This window comes from Bombyx mori, chromosome 5 (genome assembly GCF_030269925.1).
Source record: "Bombyx mori chromosome 5, ASM3026992v2".
Lineage (NCBI taxonomy): Eukaryota > Metazoa > Arthropoda > Insecta > Lepidoptera > Bombycidae > Bombyx > Bombyx mori.
In genome coordinates, this window is record NC_085111.1 from 3784354 (window position 1) to 3803313 (window position 18960).

The following is an 18960-nucleotide window of genomic DNA, read 5'->3' on the forward strand; positions in this document are numbered from 1 at the left end:
ACTTAAATGACAAAATATTTCATCGAATAAAACAGGTGCGAATTTTGAATACAGCGCCATCTAGTAGTACATAACGGAAAGGCCTCTCAAGACCTTAGCTTAGGTAGGGAGGTAGGTAGGTAGGGGGTAGGGTAAAAACCAGAAAAATTACTAGAAAGCTGTTAAATAAAGCTTACATAAAGTAAAGCTTAGAAAGTGAAAAAAAATAGAAAAATTATTAGATAACTGTTAGTCTGTACATTAATGTCACTGAGAATACAGTGCTAAAACCGGATTTGTTATTTTACTATTATTTTGATCCGCTGGGCGTGCTGACCTACTGAATCTATTTGTTATAACTATCAGGGGGGTGCAACTCCCATACAAAGGAAAAGAACATTCAACTAGCGCCATCTTTAGGAACCGGCGAGGTCATTTTTGAAACGTTTTGGCCTTAATGAACTAATAAACTCACTAGATGGCAGATACGAGTTCTGACTCAATAAAAAATGTAGCGTACTTTGAAGCAGTGCTTCCACTTTTAGGGAATTCTCCCTTTTTTAGGGAAAAATAGCTGATATTTTGGATGATAAAGACAATTTAAAAAATACCAGGATTTAGGATATTTCGGGGTAAAAAGCAAAGCCTATACTAGTAACTGTTGTGAATTTTAAAATAAACGATAATTAAAGTAAAACAATGAACATTTTATTTTATGGAGAGAGAATGACATTAAGTCGAGTTGACAACTAAAAGAATAAAACAGAGTTGTGTATAAAAACTATAAAGGTTTGATTCAACAGTAACCCTCTAGTAAAGTAAATCATAGATTAAGCCACTGCTTTTTCTTAGGGATTCCCCAGAATCCCAATAAGTATGATCCGCCAAATTTTTATTTACCTATTTTCGTTGATGTCACCAGAACTTACTTGTATTGTAATATACAGGTACTTCATGTACCATGAAAGATTATCATGGTAATTTCATTTACGAAAACCTTGTAATTGTCATTTCACTTTTGCTAGCAGTTCCTTCTTCAAAGACTGAGGTGGAAAGATTATTCAGTGTTCTCAAATTTAAAAACTGACAAAAGAAACAGGCTTTCTAATGAAACCCTGAACGGCTTGCTTCATAGAAAGTTCCCAACTTTGCCAGCAAACAATTGCTCAATTTTAGAACCGAACAGTGTTAGGTTGTGCAGCAAAAGAATATAAAAGCAATGCGTCGACTTCCTTGAAAATTCTAATCCTATAGATCTATGATCTTCTGGGGGCGTTTATATTATATATACCTACATTAAATAATATGCTGTGGTTTATTTTCTGTATTTTATTTACGCTTTCTATATAAAGGATTTATGAAAGTTGTCTAGGAAATTTTAGGGTAAATTCAAAAGAAACTAGGGTAAAATGTGTTAAAAAAAACGTAAGTGGAAACACTGTTTTGAAGTTTTCAAAATTCCAGGGCCGTAAAACAATCTCAAAAAAAAAAAAAAGTTTTCAAAATGTCGTAACGATTTAATTTTTTAAATCGTTTTTTTTTTGGTCTTGGTGTGAGTTATTTTACGTTGTAGTATTAATTTAGAGCAACTTTTAGCTTTATGAGAATATTAGACGATTAGACATTGAGAAACTCTGTTTTGAATTCTCTTTAGACATAACTTGGCTCCAATACTTTTTTCTTCGTTAGCGTTTCGTAAGCCTGTGTAACTATTTTCATTTCTTACAGAATGTTTATTATTAAAAATCAGCATGCCTCGAAGATCGAAAATGAAATGCTATTTCGGATGCCTTGATAACGGTGAGTTTACACTATTTTCCCGGTATATTATTTGCTAACAGAATTATTATTCATAATATAATTAAATGAATTAGCACCAACTAATGGTCCTTCCTATTTCTGCTGCCTAGCTATCATATATGTTAAGTTTTGATCAAAACAGTCGGTATTGAGTCTCGTACTATCACACACACACACCTCAGATAATAAAATTGTCTCGAGTGGGTGGAAGTATTTATGTTTTGCAACTCAGCGTATTATATGCTTATTGTCAAGTGGGCCCAAACTAGTTTTTTGGAATGATCAATCAGTCATGCTTTCCTGTTTAAATAAAATACAGCACAATTGATCTCACATCCAAAGTTAGATGATGGCATTCACGTTTTGTTTCCTGGTGTTTGATAACTAAGTTACACCAAGTGGCCTGTGACCACGTTCATCCTTCTACCCAATATAAAATAATGTTTTTATTTTTGTAGACAAAGGTTTGATAATGACAAAATTTTATGGAAAAATTATAAGGAGCACTAAAATGTCTGAAACATGAAAAGATTGATGCACTATATTTGAACCAGAACGTGTTATGTAATATATTAATTTGTAAGTAAGATTACATAAACACTAAATTTTTCATGGTCGTATTTTTCCAATAATTGTTACATACTTAAGATACTTTGTTTCTCCGTTTCAGAAGAGAAACTGATTCAGCAAGGAACGTGAACTCTCAAGGGATCTTAATTTTTTTTAAATATGTTTATAATTGATAAATTAATAATTGAAATAGTTCATAAGAACTAAATTGATGCCAATTTTGTTTTAAAATAGGTTGTTTAGTTCTTATAGTTATAGTATTACGTTTGAATAGTTGTAATTAGTAAGTTAGTAATATATGAAAATACTGATATAAATTTTTGTAAATAACCTTTTGTAAATTCTACGAGAAGATGATTTTAATTAATGATCAAAAGTCAACGGTCTTTAAAAGCATTATTTGCAATTATTTAGATTAACTGTGGAATATATTTGTTAAGTTGTGTTTTCTGTATGAGCAGATATAAATGAAAATGCCCAAACATGATTATGTTTCTTACATTTTCATTATGTGAAATCAATATGCTTGTGACTGAGTATATTAATAATTTATTAAAACTTAAGTGATAGACAGCAACCCCTATGGCACTGCTGAAGTTTACAAGCACTGGTGACCACTTATCATGGGCCGGGTTGCGTGCTCGTCTGCTGTTGAGTGCAATAAAAATTTTCGAAACCCTTTCTATTATTTAGATGTAATATTAGTGTACATTTAATTTGGATTAAAAGATAAATTTACATTTTATGTTTGCATGTGTATGTTTATAATTCATTTGCATGTAACGAACACCAGTTTCTTTTGTAACAAAATGTAAACTAATGGTTTGTAATGAATGTAATTAACTTTAAGATGATTTTCTTTCAATCTGCTGTTTGTTTCATCTAGTATTACCAAAGCTAAAGCATCAGAAACGTCAGAATAGAAATAATTTAGATAGGGAATAAAAGTATAACTAATGTAATCATGTCTAAGATTACTATAAGCGTCATTAAGTACAAACTATCAATATTTAAGAGTACTTTAAATCATCATTACATTTTTTAAACATTTTTTGTTTTTTTTTTGTTTTTCAAATCATGTAATAAAACGTTTGTGCAGAACAAAATGTCACATGTTATGAACATGATTGTGGGTTAATCGTTTCTTAAATTTCTAAATGTTTATAAGAATGCTAAGAATAATTTAGTATTCACTTTAGTGTGTGTATTATCTCTACAATGCTAGTATAAATGACAATTATTGTATGACGAAGCATAGGTAGTGTTTATAGATGTAATATTTTCATACAAGGTCATGATCTGTCACGATCAACTTTAAGCAAGAACTGCTATAGTTAAGAAACAAATTTATTAAATTTAATTCAAATTGTCTACTATGTTTGTAATGGAAAGCTGACATGTTTATATTTCGCACAAATGACTTAAGTGACATTGAATGATTTGATTATCTAGACTTAATTAACTTTTAGATAACTTTCGATTTAATGTGTACGCTAGTAGGATTATTCTAGAGGAGTTATTGTTATTCGAAATTTTATACAATTGTACGTTCATACAATCTTTTAACAGAAAATTGTTTGTAATATAGGGAAATTAAATAGCTTACAGAGAATTACAGCTTTTTATTTTAAAAAACTGTTTTCTCTCTGTATGAAAAGATCTTATCGATTAGAATGCTGAACACAATCAAACATTCCTTAATATCTCATAAGTACTACCGGGAATTTCAGCGATTCTAAACGATAAGATTTTTTCATAAAGAGAGTTATTAAAAATATTAAAATTACTAAAAAAGCCACCTGGTGGGGGGTAGGGAGACTAATAATCGACCGTAGCGACGCCTGCTGGACCGGGCTTTAACTAAAGCAAAAATAAAAATGAGAGTTGCGCATCTATCTCGAATATATTAAGTGTATAATCTATGATAACTATGTAGCCACTGACACTTAGTGCTGACTAACTCACTTGAAGTGGGACAAGCTCTATAAAACTGTCATTAACTAGTTTTTGAACAGTGGCGTTTTGGTTGTTTTGGAACGGCGATAATTTCATTATTTTGCAAAATGTAAAATTTAAATAAAAAACATTATTGTGTGTAACTAAAATATCCTCGTTATTTAATTTATTACGGTAAGAACACATTTTTACAGAATGTTAATAAACTAGACAATATCTACAAAAAAATATATAATTATAATTGTACATTGTACACTATGTGAAAAACTTACAAAATACTTTTTTGTTTCATTAAATTTACAATTAAAACAGTGAAAATATTTCAAGTTCAACAATTTTATTAAGTTAAGCTTCTCGTTACTTCTATATCTAGCTATTTACAAAATTACTTAATTAAGATAGTCATGTTTTAGACTTAATATTTCGATTAGTTATGTTTGTGTTTCTCTGACGAATTCATTTTGATTGCTGATGAAAATAGAAGAGTCGACGGTACCCTGAGGTTAATTGACTGAATTCACGGTATTTCCAGGTATTTAAGGTATTTACGGTCACTGAATGAACGGTATTTCCAGGTGCACAATCAAGTGGCTGATGCTAAGAGTCTCGCAAATCTAGTTTGAAGAAGCAGTGTTAAGTGGAACTCGAAAATAAATAATAGTTTAAAATAATTAAAAAAATACGCTTTTATAGAAAATCCAACTAAAAAACAGAAAATAAATTTGAATTAATAATAGTGTAAGAAAAAATGATTTTATTGTAAAAAAGCGTGGGGTGCTTTTCAGGATATTATCAGGTCATATTATCACGCTTTTTTTACAATAAAATCATTTTTCCTTACACTATTTTTAATTCAAATTTATTTTTTATTTTTTAGTTGGATTTTCTATAAAAGCCTCTGATCCATACGTCTGGAGCAAATAAAAGCATATTAAAATATATTATTGAGATTAATAAATCCAATGATCTAATTTTTAAAACAAGTCTAAGCTCCGTTCCGATAACTGATGGTATTATGACGAAAGAAAAATTAAACAAGTCCTTATATCACTTTTCCATTAGACTCCATTATCCGAAGTTAGGAAAATATTAATGATTCATTGAATTAATAAAGTCATTGTATTTCACTTCGGCTGAGTATTAATTAATTGGCAATGACGCAATAGGCAGAATATGGTAGACTCAATTATACAGATACAGACTTGAATGACGTGAAAAACTTCGATTGTGTACTCAAAATTAAAGTTCGGTGGCTTTTTTGTTCTAGATAATTCACGACATTTAATTCAAGAGCTATAAATTTGCGAAACTGTTTCGTTCTTAATAAAAAGTATTACAAATACTTTATGGCGATGAATAACTGATGTAAAAAGTCGATAGCTATTCTAGTAATATTTGACACCATTTAGGTAACTAATTTTCAACAATCAACCATAGATAATACGAAAAACAAAACCTGTTACAATTTCATGAAACGATTGAATACATTTTTATTTACAATGAACGTCAAAGAAACACAGAATAGGCTTAAGTTTTGAGTTATTTGCATTGATATAAATTGAATGTAATTACGTTATATTTCGAGCGACACCGATTTATCACAACGAACTTACAACTAAAGATGAAACGGCACTTTTGTTACGTATCTTTGTTAGAATTGAGTCAATTCTGAAGACGCATGCTTGATTTAGTCGAATAATTGATTCGTTTCTATTTTCGATATACACAAATATACATTATTATGTTGAAATACCAAGAATATCTAAAATTCTTTGTTATACGAAGTTAGAAAAGTTTTAAAAAGGTTGGGTGAGTCAAAAAAACCGGACAAGTAGACACGATGTTTCATGACGTCATTGAAGCCCAAGCGTGCGAAAGAGATAGTAAGATGTCGTTTGGTCACAAATAAATTTGAATTTATGATGCAAATGCAACCAAAACTGAGAATGAGAGACTAAACATTGATGGTCTTTAAAAGAACTTTCACCAAATTGTTAAACCAAACCACCAAATTGTCATATATTACATTTCGCAAATAAGTATTATTTCAACATCAAAGCTTGTTACTTCAGAATTTATAACGGCATGCCTGTAAAATTATTGCAAGGTCGATTGTCATGTAAGTTCAGCTTACAAACTAATAATATATTTACAATATTTAAAAGGAAGTCAAGATTTGGAAAGCGCGACGGAAGACCTTGTTCTCGACACGCTCGCCCACAGATATAAACAGATACTATCACATAGGAGTTCTATTCGCGAAATCACAATTCCTATAATTAAATTGTTCCCCAATCACGCCAATAGCGACGTTACAAATTTAAATTAAAAAAAAAAAAAAAAAAAACGAAAAACAAACAAAAAAAATCAGGTAAAACGATAGGTAACGATCGAAGACTTCATTAAAGCGACGATTTTTTTTTTTTTTTAAATATTCTAAGTTTTGAACAACTCGTTGGTAACTTTAGTTTAAATTCAATTACGTTAACTAAACGGCAATGATTGCATTGATTCAACAATAAACAAATGAAAAAAACAAAAAAAATATGTTACGTAATAATGCGTGATTACGAAACTGAGTATTACAAGAATATCTAGATTTGTTCACCAATTCATAAGAAAGGGGATATAATAATTTACTGGATTTGAAAAGAAACGATGCATCTTAATGTTTTGGCATCAAATTAGAAGTAATATTCATAAAATAAGCCTTAAGAAATAATTACAAAAGAAATCATCCAGCGATCACTACGGTAATAGTACAAAATAACTGGCCACAGTAATGAGTTCGATAAAAAAAAAAAAACATTACATATCTTCGAAAAGATACAACACGAAAAGTAAGTCTAAATAGTATTAAAGGTTGGCGTATTAAAAGTCATAATTACGCCGTAAGTTTCTTAAAAAAACACTAAAAGTAGTAAATTAATCAAAAAATAAGAAGATATCAAAGCGCAAAATAGTTGAATGTGGAATCGAAATTGCTCTACGTACGTTAATAATTAAAAACTATGGAAATGAGATTATTTAAAAAAAATCGGTACACATTTAGTTAAACAAATCAAAATCATTTCAGGTCCCTTTAATTTCTCTTAATTGTACACCAAACATCCTCAAGGCTTTACAAATCTTTGGTGCTCATTCACATCGCAATTAATCGGCACAAACCCATGAAGGAGTTCTATAAGTTAATCTATTACGAACACATTTTTCTCTCTACTTTAGAAATTACATATATATTCATAGAACCTACGATTGAGATTGTGTAATGTCTTTAAAAAGCTGCGAAACACGGAGTCAGTTTTTATTGGAACCGGATCATTAAATTTTGTAAAAAAATCATATTATCTTGTGAAATCATGCAGAATGTACAATGTGAATATAACTGTATGCCATAGGATCTTGCTATAAATTCAAAGTTCCAATTCTGACTAGAGTTATCGACTATATTCTTTTAGAAAAGTCAAAAGTATAGTCAATAATTGAACCGATGACATCACTGCTTTCATCATGATTATGATTTAACTTAGGAGGTAGTTCATGTGACGTCATTGCACTAAGCACGCAAACTTCGCAACTTTCCTCTGACAAATTTGTTTATTTTCTATGCTTAAAGAATTAATGTGTCGGTGGCTTTTACAATAATATTTATCCTAATGCAAATACGTGTCTCAAAATAAATACTATCTTGGAAGGTGTTGGTCCCGAAATTATAATTTTTAAACAAATTATAACAATTTGGACCCATTCGGCAAACAAAATGAGTTTTACATACATAAACATCAACAATTCATCCGCGGTAATTTCTTACGAATGTTTCAAAACGCGAATCGCTCTGCGATATCACGCCTTACTTAAACTAAGAACTTAAACGTTAACCTTTCTTAACCACATATCACAATTGAACTCTCGAATTCTCGAGAATATTATTTTCAAAGTCCAAAATTACGCACAAACAGGCGTCAGGTAGCTAGCCGTCATTCGTGCAAATTTTTGCTGAGAAGCAAACTATTATGTGGTCCCGACAAATGTCTGATGAGCTCCGGTAATGCTTCAAAGGTAAGTTGACAGAAGCAACAGTTAAACCGTCCGGGCGTGTTAGTTCTCCCGTCGTTTTCACTTGACGATATCACGTTACGATGTACCGAACACAAATGTTTCAGTAAATGTGCCTTTTGTTTGAACATAGCAACGCAGAGACGACAAGCGAACGGTTTCTCTCCGGTGTGTACACGTAGATGGGTTTTGAGATTCCAAGACATGCCGAATTGTTTCCCGCAATATTCACAACGATATTCTCTTACTGGTGCCTGTTTACTTGATCCTTGGTCGTGCTCCGTCGCTGGTGCTTCATCGCCTCCCATTTGTGGTTGACAGAGCCATGGTCCCCACGATCCGGCGCTGGGCGGTCTATATTTTAACGCTTCTTCATGTGTGGCTGTTGGGGGTGTTAGGCTTCGATCTGGTAAATATGGAGGGGCTGATGCGCTTAGTGAATGTAATGCTCCTAGACGACTAGCCGCTACAGCCGCAGCCGTAGCCGGTACTTGAGTATACCGTAGGTGAGCCATTTCTTCTAAGTAGCTTGGTGGAAATGAAACAAACGGGGGATTTTGCGAAGGTGAATTATGGAAGCCGGGTCTTCTTTTCCGATGTGGTGTGACTACATAATTTTCCGGAGACGTCTGTACCAATGACATAAGATCTTGATCGGGCGGTTTAAGGTGTGCGTAATCTTCTAATTTAACAGTACGTAAATCCAATTCGGGTGGTTCCAAATAATGTGATTTTCTTTTTGCTCTCTCAATCCCCCGACCTATCCGGTCATTGAGCAACTGCCGCCTGTAAACCGTTTCTTGTGGTTGATCGTCTTGACTTGATGAAGTTGATCTCCGGCGAGATATATTCTGAAAACGAAAGAATAGTTTCAGTGATCGAACGCTAAAGTTAAGGCAGAATTTATTAGCCAGTGTTTACTAAAACATTTACCTTTGCTGCTACTGTTTCTACATCTACGTCTTGTGAGTCGTCATGTTCACTGCCTGTGTTTACTGAATTTCGTGCGAGAGATAGATTGACAGGATTAGAGGAACTCCGCCGCCGTGCCGTCAATCTGCCACATTCTTTGTTTTCTCCGTCTTCATCTTCCCTTTCATCATTACTGCTAGTTGACATACTTTCTTTTTTTATACTTAGCGATTCTGCGTCTCCTTTGTCTTTGTCTTTACTGTAACCTGCGCTCGGTGTGACCCGTTCACTTTCTGAATGTGACGATCCAGACGGCGCATCGTGTTTACTGCTTTCATTGCTGTTTATATCTGTTTTGAGGTTTTTTGCTTTTCTTTCACACGACCTATTCCTTTCTTCGGCTTGCTGACGTTCTTTCGTTGATTTCCACACGTCCGATTTAATTTCTAATAATTCGAACAGCTCTTGCATATCATCTATTTCGCCGGACTGAAATGAATATTCACAAGTTAATATCACAGTTCAAAAATAATATTCAACAATTACGAAACATAATTCGTATCTTTTTATTCATGTTTGAATAATGATGTACAGCAAATTACATTCTCAGCATTATTAAAACTTGTTTAAAATTTTATACCTCTAATTAGATTTCTTATTACATAAACAGAGTATTTTTTATATACCTCGATGTAAGCTTGGCCGCTGTAGAGAAAAACAAGTAGGTGCCTCATGAGAGTGCTGTTGATGCCCGACATGTGAATCGTGACCGGATTCTCGACTGATGGTGTATCGTCGAGGATTTTCCTGTAACAAATTTACACGTTAGTTACTTCGATACATACAATGTAATTAATGTTTTTGAAGTTAAACTTCTAATGCGACTTCTAACAAGGTTGCGTTAAACGTTTAACGCTACCATGGAGGGAATGTGAAAGAGACAGAGCGAGAGTGAATGCGTGGCACTCGAACTCATGCGCGTATTGTACCTGTTACAGGCCAGCGCGAGCGTTAGCAACGAGTAGCGTCCAATACTATAATGAAGTATTTAAAAAAAAAAAAAATTCTGTCTATAATTTAAAATATATAGGTATAGTATAAATGTTGCAGATATCGCATCTCTTATACACAGCAATATGATATATTATAAGGATGAAAAATGAAGAAAACCACTATACATATTATTATATACATCGAAAAAGAAGTTTCACTTCATTCACGTGCACCGAGCTACACGCGCACTTTTTTAAGTGCTTGTGAATCTAATGTTCGAGAAGTTGATGTTTAAAATGAAATATTAAATTGCCCGAATTACCTGATGAGAGGACTAGCAGCGGCCATGACGATTCTGTGCGCCGCGAGGGGCACGGCGTCGTCGCAGACCAGCACCAGGTCGGAGTACCTGGCGCCGCGCCACGCCGCGCCCACCTCGTTCAGGATGCAGGCGTGGTGCTTGCCGTACGTCAAGGTCAGCAGGCCCTCGCCCATCATTCCAGCACTGAAATAAATGAAAGGAGATGTTACACAACAATTTTTTGAAAGTACGGCAGAATGTATCGTCCCGACAATTTTTTTATTTGCAAATTTTAAAAATTCGCGTCATGTCCAGACGACTTCAAGTCTGCCAAGTGGCACGCACGAATTTAATCGGACCTCTTACAAATTTTTATTTTATTGCATTTGTAGGCAGACGAGCATACGGCCCGCCTGATGGTGAGTGGTTACTGTCGCCCGTGGACTTTAGCAATGCCAAGGGTAGAGCCAAGCCACTGCCTATCGTAAAAATCTTCGGTGGCGTCGCGATGGTGACGAAGTCGTTAATAAAAAAGAACGATCAATTGTTTAGAACGAGAAAATATTTTTTTTTATATTCAAGCAAGAAAGGTGTGATGACGTGCGAAACAAACATATCCTGCGGAGTAGGTACTTAAATTACACGAGACAGTGGGAGAAGATCGATGTGAGTGTGCCACTTGCTTAACTGGCGTGTTTTGTATGTGGTATATTGCAAAAACAATTTTTTTTTTCTCCCTTATGTGCTGATCGTACAATATATATAACAAATATTATAAATACATAGCACGCGTAGGTGCTATCATTCCACTGCAAAGCAGTCCTGCTTTCCCACGTCAATGTTATGATGTTTTTAAGCTTCGGTGACCATTTACAACAGGCCTTGAGGTCGTTCACTTACTGTGCAATAAAGAAGAGAAAAGATGGACATGTGTATTATCTATGAGACTAAATGTCGTAACTGGTGGTAGGACTTCTTGTGAGTCCGCGCAGATGGGTACCACCGCCCTGCCTATTTCTGCCGTGAAGCAGTAATGCGTTTCGGTTTGAAGGATAGGGCAGCCGTTGTAACTATACTTGAGACCTTAGAACTTATATCTCAAGGTGGGTGGCGCATTTGCGTGATGTCTATGGGCTCCAGTAACCACTTAACATCAGGTGGGCTGTGAGCTCGTCCACCCATCTAAGCAATAAAAAAAAACATTTTCATGAGGTCGTTGACCAAGTCTCGTATTATTTACTTATGAAGGTATTTTATTTAATGTTTAAAGATATATTTAAAACATATTTAGTTATTTTTAATATCGGTAGCCATGTGAAGCTTGCCAAATATTTACTACATTTATTACCCAATCGTGTATTAATCACAATATGTGTCTGGTATTATATTAACACACAAATGGTTTTTCCGTTACGAAATTTTTAAATGAAGAATGATCTAAAAATGTGTGTCTTGTGTCGTGTGAATTATAGTTTAAATTTGTTACTGGAAAATAATTATTTATCCATTACAAAATCCAATTATTTCATACGTGATACGTGCTTCTCTCAGAAATGTTATCTAATTGGGAGACGGCTACAATTTGTTCGTAGTTTCGTGTTCAGAAGTGATTTTCGCAACACGTAAACAAGTGAAATCAAATTTAAACTGAGGCTCTTCATCAAGTTTTCGGTTCATTACACTTGTTCTGTGCCCGTTAAAAAAAAACGACGGTGTAAAAGAAGACAAGGTTGGAACCAACCAACTGTACGATAACGTTTTAACATAACTATTACTAGAATAGATATCCGAGATAACGTTGTAAATGCTACTAAAGCGACACAATACCTATTATTCAATTCCAGTTTCTCAATCAAATCAAAAAGGTTAACAGGCGAGGAGAATATAAATGAACTGAAGTGCACATCAGTTGATGCGTTCTTGGACAGCCAAATGAAGACAGAAGTCCTAATGCAAGTGCTAGAAAGCTTATTGCAACACAGCCTTGGCCCCATAAAGCATCGCAACGTGTTATTAACGTTTTGATGGAAGCGGGATCGTTTAAAAGACGATCAACGACGCTTCTTTGCATTGTTTGGCAAGAGCGAGGTCAAAGGCAATGGAACCGCGCTCATTGTTGTCGACTACTGTGCTATTGTTGCACCGTTTCGCTCAAAAGTCACATTTAATTGCGTAGTTATATAGAAGTGCAACAAGGGACAAGAACGATCTACCTACCGATCGCACGGAATGTTCGCACACACGAAGATCACAATCGCGAACAAAGTCACGATTTTGTAATTGCGGTTTCAATTGTTGTTTTAAATTATTTGGACACACGTGAATTCATAATTTTCGTTATAATCTTAATGCATTTCATGTTGTTGTACATGCCTACATGTTTTTGTTGAGTATGAATCTATACGCTTCTGAAGTTTCATGGTCAATCGAAGAGGCGTTCTTATTCATAGACATTGAACACAAAAACTTGTTAGCGTCTACGTAATTAACTTTTACACTTTATGCTAATGAAGTTGTGGATAAAAAATTTGAAGACTTACTTAACGAAGACCGTATATTTCCTTGAGTTTTGAGTGAACGAGAATCGTGAAGCTATTAATAGTAATCGCACGGAGATTTAAAGCAATAGAAACTACTGAAATTGAAATAAAATTGTTTTTTTTTGTTTTTGTGATTACGAAGATAACGCGGAGAAGAAGAACGTGACGTTGAATTTTTCTTGGTCAATGAATGTGGGTTGATTCCGTTTTAATAAGACTAATTGAAGGTCATATAATTAATTACACCGAACGTTAGACGTATATAGAGAACAATAAAAAATAATAGTTTCGTTAGCGATAGACAAATATTCGGTCCGGCCCACAGAATTTGTGCCTTAAAATGTGGAACGAATCGAGTGAAGGTTGCGTGCGTTTGTAAAAGTAACAAATTATGGAGTAGAGATGTTTGAATATATTACAGACGATCGAAGGTAACTCGGATACACATGTGATTGGAAATATTTTGTTATTGACACAACTTGTTAAATTGTTTTATGAGTGTATATTATACATGATATGTTGAACAGTATGTTAATTAGATATATGAAAATTTAGAGATTGTTTAAAAATAACCTCGTTTTAAAATTCGAGAGAATTACGAACTATAAGGTTTGCTTAATTTGAAGTACTTCTATGAATGTTGAAGTATAACATCTGTAAGGTTTATGATTATTTATATTAATATGATTATATAGAGTGTAAGGTTTCTGATTATTTATATGATTATATAGAGTCCTGTACATATTAAGAATTATTATTAAATATGAGGTTTATATTGCAAACCATTAAAATATTGTTAAGTAATAAATCCAACAGTTGACAAATGTCGTCAATAGATGTCACAGGCTAACAAAATTACATCGCGGTAGCGTTGTGTGTAAAAATTTGTATAAGAAGTCCAAAGTAATTATGAATAAATCAAGAACCAAACGCATCAATGTAAAATTGGCAGATTAAAGCAAAGTGTGAACAAAGTTAGCCTGTTTAATTTATATGTCTGACACCCAAAAGGTCAGAAGCGGGATAAATAAGGCTCTAGAAAACTAACCTTACTACGCCCACGGATCGGTAAAACGTAAGTTATTATTAATTATTTACATCTGATTCAGTGATATTGAAAATTCTGATGGTTGTGATTTTTTTTTTTTTTTTATATGAATTTTCTTTGTCTTGTTCCTCTTCATAATACAAACCCGCACTGAGTCATTTTTTATTATTGCCTTGTAACCGATCAGTGCAAGCGCACTGAACAATCGACCACGTAATGATCACATGTGCGTTGGGTTGAATAAACCAATGACGAAGAACCAATGAAGAAATCAATGACGATTATAACTTTGACTTAATATAAGTAATTAAACTTAAAACAACAAATTCATTCTACCCACCTGCCGTTTTATTTACATGGTGACGAAAAAGTTAAGGGTTTTATAGGCTCTATTAGAATCTAACGACACTCGTTATTGCATTGGTTTAAATGTTTACATAAATATATTAGAGTGCGTCAGGTCTTTGGAAATACATGATTTTCGATGAATGCACATGCATAATAAAGTTTATTTTCTTTTCTGTTCCCCGTTCCACGAGGAGTCCTCTTCTAGCTTTTCGGAATGTACCCGATATTATGCCATTTAAATTACCCTATTCTACTTTTTGCAATTATTAAACCCGGTTAAAGCAGTTTATAATTATCATCATTCTAAGCTCCACAATGTGAGTTTCAGTTACGCTCATCATCTGTGACGTGGAGGACGACACTAGCCGAGGAGAAGGGTCTGGTGCTCGGCTAGTAAGAGGAAGTGGCTTAATGATAAAAGGAGCCCATGTGCTTAGTCGAGGGGAAGGACTAACACATAGGGAATGACCAAGGAGCATCCGAGGCTGAGGATGTAGGTCACATGTGCTTAGTCGAGGGGAAGGGCTAACACATGGGAGTGACCAAGGAGCATCCAAGGCTGAGGGTGTAGGTCAACAGGGAAGGATTGGGAGGATGAGCTCGCGGATAGAGCAAGGAGCATCCGAGGTTAGGATGTAGGGTCCATGTGCTTAGTCGAGGGGAAGGACTAACACATGGGAGTGACCAAGGAGCATCCGAGGTTAAGGATGTAGGTCAACAGGAAAGGATTAGGAGGATGTGCTCGAGGATAGAGCATGGAGCATCCGAGGTTGAGGATGTAGGGCGACAGGAAAGAATTAGAAGGAGGAGCTCGAGCATAGAGCAATATGTAACATTTGATAAAATGGACAAGGACACGATGATTCGAAGAGAACGGTTGCGTGGAAAGCGATCGAGTGAACGACGATCGCGTAAGCAGCGGTCGAGCAGGCAACAATCAAGCGGCTCTGATGACAGGGACGAATACGAAAGAAGGAGATGGAAAACAAGGACAAGGACAGGACAGAGGAGACGGCATGTGTCTTCCTCTTCAGGATCTGATATGGGGTCACCGCAGCTTCCGCGCAAGGTTGAGCGTGGTAAGGAGGACGACGGTTCAGATACAAAGGTATTAGTAGATAAATTCTTGAATATTCTTGACAAAATAAAAGGTTCAGATAAGCCCAAACTTACGTTCAACACAAATGTTATCCCCGAATTTGACCCAATGGCAAAGGAACAAACTATCCTTACTTGGCTGACGAAAGTGGAAGAATGAGCTCACATATATGGGTGGGAAGACAGGGAAATTATCCACTATTCCTTGCCCAAGCTTTCTGGTGTCGCTAAAACTTGGTATCAGGGCTTATCTAGCCTATTATTTTACATGGACTGAGTGGAAACAAAAACTTATAGAATCTTTTCCCCAAAGCGAGAACTATGCTGAGTTATTGCATAAAATGTTAGCAAAAACAGTTAGATACGGTGAGTCGTTTGAACATTACTATCATGCGAAAATGAACTTGTTAAATCGTTGCAAAATTTATGGCAAGGAAGTGGTAGACTGTTTGCTGTACGGGGTTGAAGATCGTGCCGTTAAAGTGGGTGCTCAAGCCGCTCAATTTAAGCAACCTGAGCAAGTGCTCAAATACTTTAGAACCGTGAAGGTAGGCAAAGTTCGTGACTCCATTAACGATGCCAACCTGAAAAAAACAAATCAATCTGGCACGAGCAGGGCGGGCCCTAGTAATAACGGAATCCGTTGCTTCAATTGCAACGAAATAGGTCACCCTAGCTTTAAATGTACAAAACTTATCGCGAAGTGTACGACCTGCGGGAGGATTGGTCATTAGGCGATTAACTGTTTAAAAAAATAAAACTCCGATTAATAAAGACGATAGTCAGGCCTTAGATAAAAATAATGAACAAAAACAAGTATCTAATGTAACTGGCGATGATAGTGCTATTGATAAATATATACTGGATATAAAGATTAACAACTCAGGGGTCAAGTGTCATGTAGATTTAGGGAGTCAATGCTCGTTAATTAGACAGAGTACCGCTAAGGAGTTGAACCTGAATATCGATGTGAGGGAAAGTATGCCGGTATTAAGAGGAATAGGAGGAAACCTGACTTGCCCTTTAGGTGTAGCTACCGTGAGTGTAGAAGTTCAAGGGTTAAAAAAAAACTATTGAAATATATGTAGTAGAAGATTATGTACTAAGTTACTCTGCATTACTTGGACATTCCTTTACAGAGAAGCCTGATATTATAATGACTAAAACGCCGACTAAGATCGTATTTGAAAGACTCGCGTGTACTAAAATAAGACTCATAGTGGAAGATGACACGGAAATAGATGGTAACGTTGTACGTCCCATAATTGTTAATGCTGATGGGCAGGGAAACGGTAGCATCTACGTCCATGGCTCGTTAAGGGGTGCTGAAGGAAAAGAGTACTATCTTTTTCCCGGTACGTACGAGATAAAAGACAGCCGCACAGCGCTTTTAATTTATAATGCCTCGTCAAACAAGGTTTGTATAAAGAAGGACACTCTCTTAACACGAGCACTGCGTAATACGCATCCAACACCTTTTTTCCAATCTTGTAGCGTTCTTACCGATAGGGGACTGGATGAAGAGATCAGTTGCAATCCTGAGCTAACAAAACAGCAGCCCGAAGAACTACAAAAGTTATTATTTCAGCATAGCGATTGCTTCTCAAGTGGGCTCAAGGACCTTGGGTTTACCAACATCACTGAGATGGTTATCGACCTTAACGACACGGAACCAGTCGTGTATCGCCCATGCCGTATGTCACATACTGAGCGACAATTAGTAAGAGACATGGTTAAGGAGATGGTAGATAATGGTAGAGCTAGGGAGTCATCTTCATCATATGCCAGTCCTATAGTCCTGGTACAAAAAAAAGAATAGTGAGAAACGATTGTATGTGGACTATCGAGCTCTAAACAGAAAGCCCAAAAAGGAACACTACCCCCTACCAAGAGTCGAGGATCAGTTGGACCTATTATCCGGTAACACCCTATTTACGTCATTGGACCTTGCTTCCGGGTACTATCAAACACCAGTCGCCGAGGCCTCCCGTAGTAAAACTGCCTTTGTAACACTTGATGGGCAGTATGAATACAACCGCATGCCTTTCGGACTAGTTAATGCACCATCTGTGTTCCAAAGGACAATCCATAAAATATTAAAGGAGGCCCAAATTAAATATGCTGTTGTCTACATGGATGACATACTGATACCATCCAAGGATTTTAGGGAAGGCATCCAAAGACTAGGCGAAGTTCTCACACTGAAATTAAGTAAGTGCTATTTCTTTTTGAATGTCATAGACTTTCTAGGGTTTGAAGTGAGTGCTAATGGTATCCGCCCAGGTAGTAAAGAAAAAACTGAAGCCGTCTCAAAATTCCCAACACCTACCAATCAGCACGAATTGCGTCAATTTCTGGGTCTGTCTGGGTTCTTCAGACGGTTTATACAGGGATATGTTACGATAACTGCACCGTTAACGGATTTACTGAAGAAAGACGCTAACTGGGGTTGGCCGAACAGGATCAGGCGTTCACAGGCACTAAAAGCGCTCTGGTGGAGTGACCGGTGCTAGCTCTATACGATCCTAAGTCCGAAACCGAGCTACATACGGACGCTTGCAAAGAAGGCCTAGCGGGTATTTTACTGCAGCGTAACTGTAATGGTGCATTGCAACCAGTTTCCTACTTCAGCAGGAAAACTACCGCTGACGAACGCAAGTTTCATTCGTACGAGCTCGAAACTTTGGCGGTCATTGCATCTCTCAATCAGTTTAGGGTTTATTTAGTGGGAATACCATTTAAAATCTTGACCGATTGCAATGCACTCAGGTCCACTCTAACTAAGCGTGACTTGATACCTCGCATAGCTAGGTGGTGGGTCCAACTTCAGAAGTACGACTGTACAATCGAGTACCGGCCTGGTGTTAGCATGGCACACGCGAATGCCCTAAGCAGAAACCCAGTCAATTCTTCTTCAGGTAACACATGTACTAGATGTTTTACAAATACAGCAAATCGAACAGGACTGGATTACGACGGTACAAACTGCAGATGACGAGATAAATAAAATCAAAAGGATTCTTTCTGACCCTTCATCGGCGGAGGTAGCGGACATACACAAAAACTACAGACTGAAGAATGTCCATGTTTACCGCGTGGTAGGTGACGAAATAAAATGGCTGGTACCCAAAAGTGTACGCTGGCAAATTTTAAAAATGAACCACGATGACGTTGGCCATTGTGGTTTTGAAAGAACCCTACAGCGCATCCGAGGCCATTATTGGTTCGCGAAAATGCGGCGTCTCGTCCGGAAGTATGTTACCTCCTGCCTTGAGTGCGCGTACCACAAAGCTCCAGGTGATAAACGAGAAGGAGAACTCCACCCAATCGAAAAGATAAAGGTACGAGTTTCACCAGTA

The 18960-nt window shown here is 35.9% G+C and overlaps 1 protein-coding gene and 2 long non-coding RNA genes across 5 annotated transcripts in view; 2 read left to right on the forward strand and 1 right to left on the reverse strand.

Annotated features, from left to right (window-relative positions):
* Positions 1-349: 349 nt before the first annotated feature.
* LOC134198879 (uncharacterized) lies at positions 350-3961 on the forward strand. The gene is made up of 3 exons (XR_009973143.1): positions 350-1779; positions 2238-2358; positions 2450-3961. It is a non-coding gene; the product is annotated as an uncharacterized LOC134198879 (long non-coding RNA).
* Positions 3957-18960, reverse strand: part of LOC100862771 (ken and barbie protein) — a 60160-nt gene continuing 45156 nt past the window's right edge. For 2 of the 3 annotated variants that reach the window (XM_012695603.4, XM_062668417.1), the window contains exons 2-5: positions 10589-10771; positions 9960-10080; positions 9295-9762; positions 3957-9212 (exon numbers count right to left, since the gene is read on the reverse strand). In XM_012695603.4, the coding sequence (XP_012551057.1) occupies positions 8283-9212; positions 9295-9762; positions 9960-10080; positions 10589-10764 (1695 nt within the window). In that variant the 5' untranslated portion in view covers positions 10765-10771 and the 3' untranslated portion in view covers positions 3957-8282. 3 annotated transcript variants of the gene reach the window in all.
* LOC119628559 (uncharacterized) lies at positions 13760-15474 on the forward strand. Its single transcript, XR_005244731.2, has 2 exons — positions 13760-14182; positions 14832-15474. It is a non-coding gene; the product is annotated as an uncharacterized LOC119628559 (long non-coding RNA).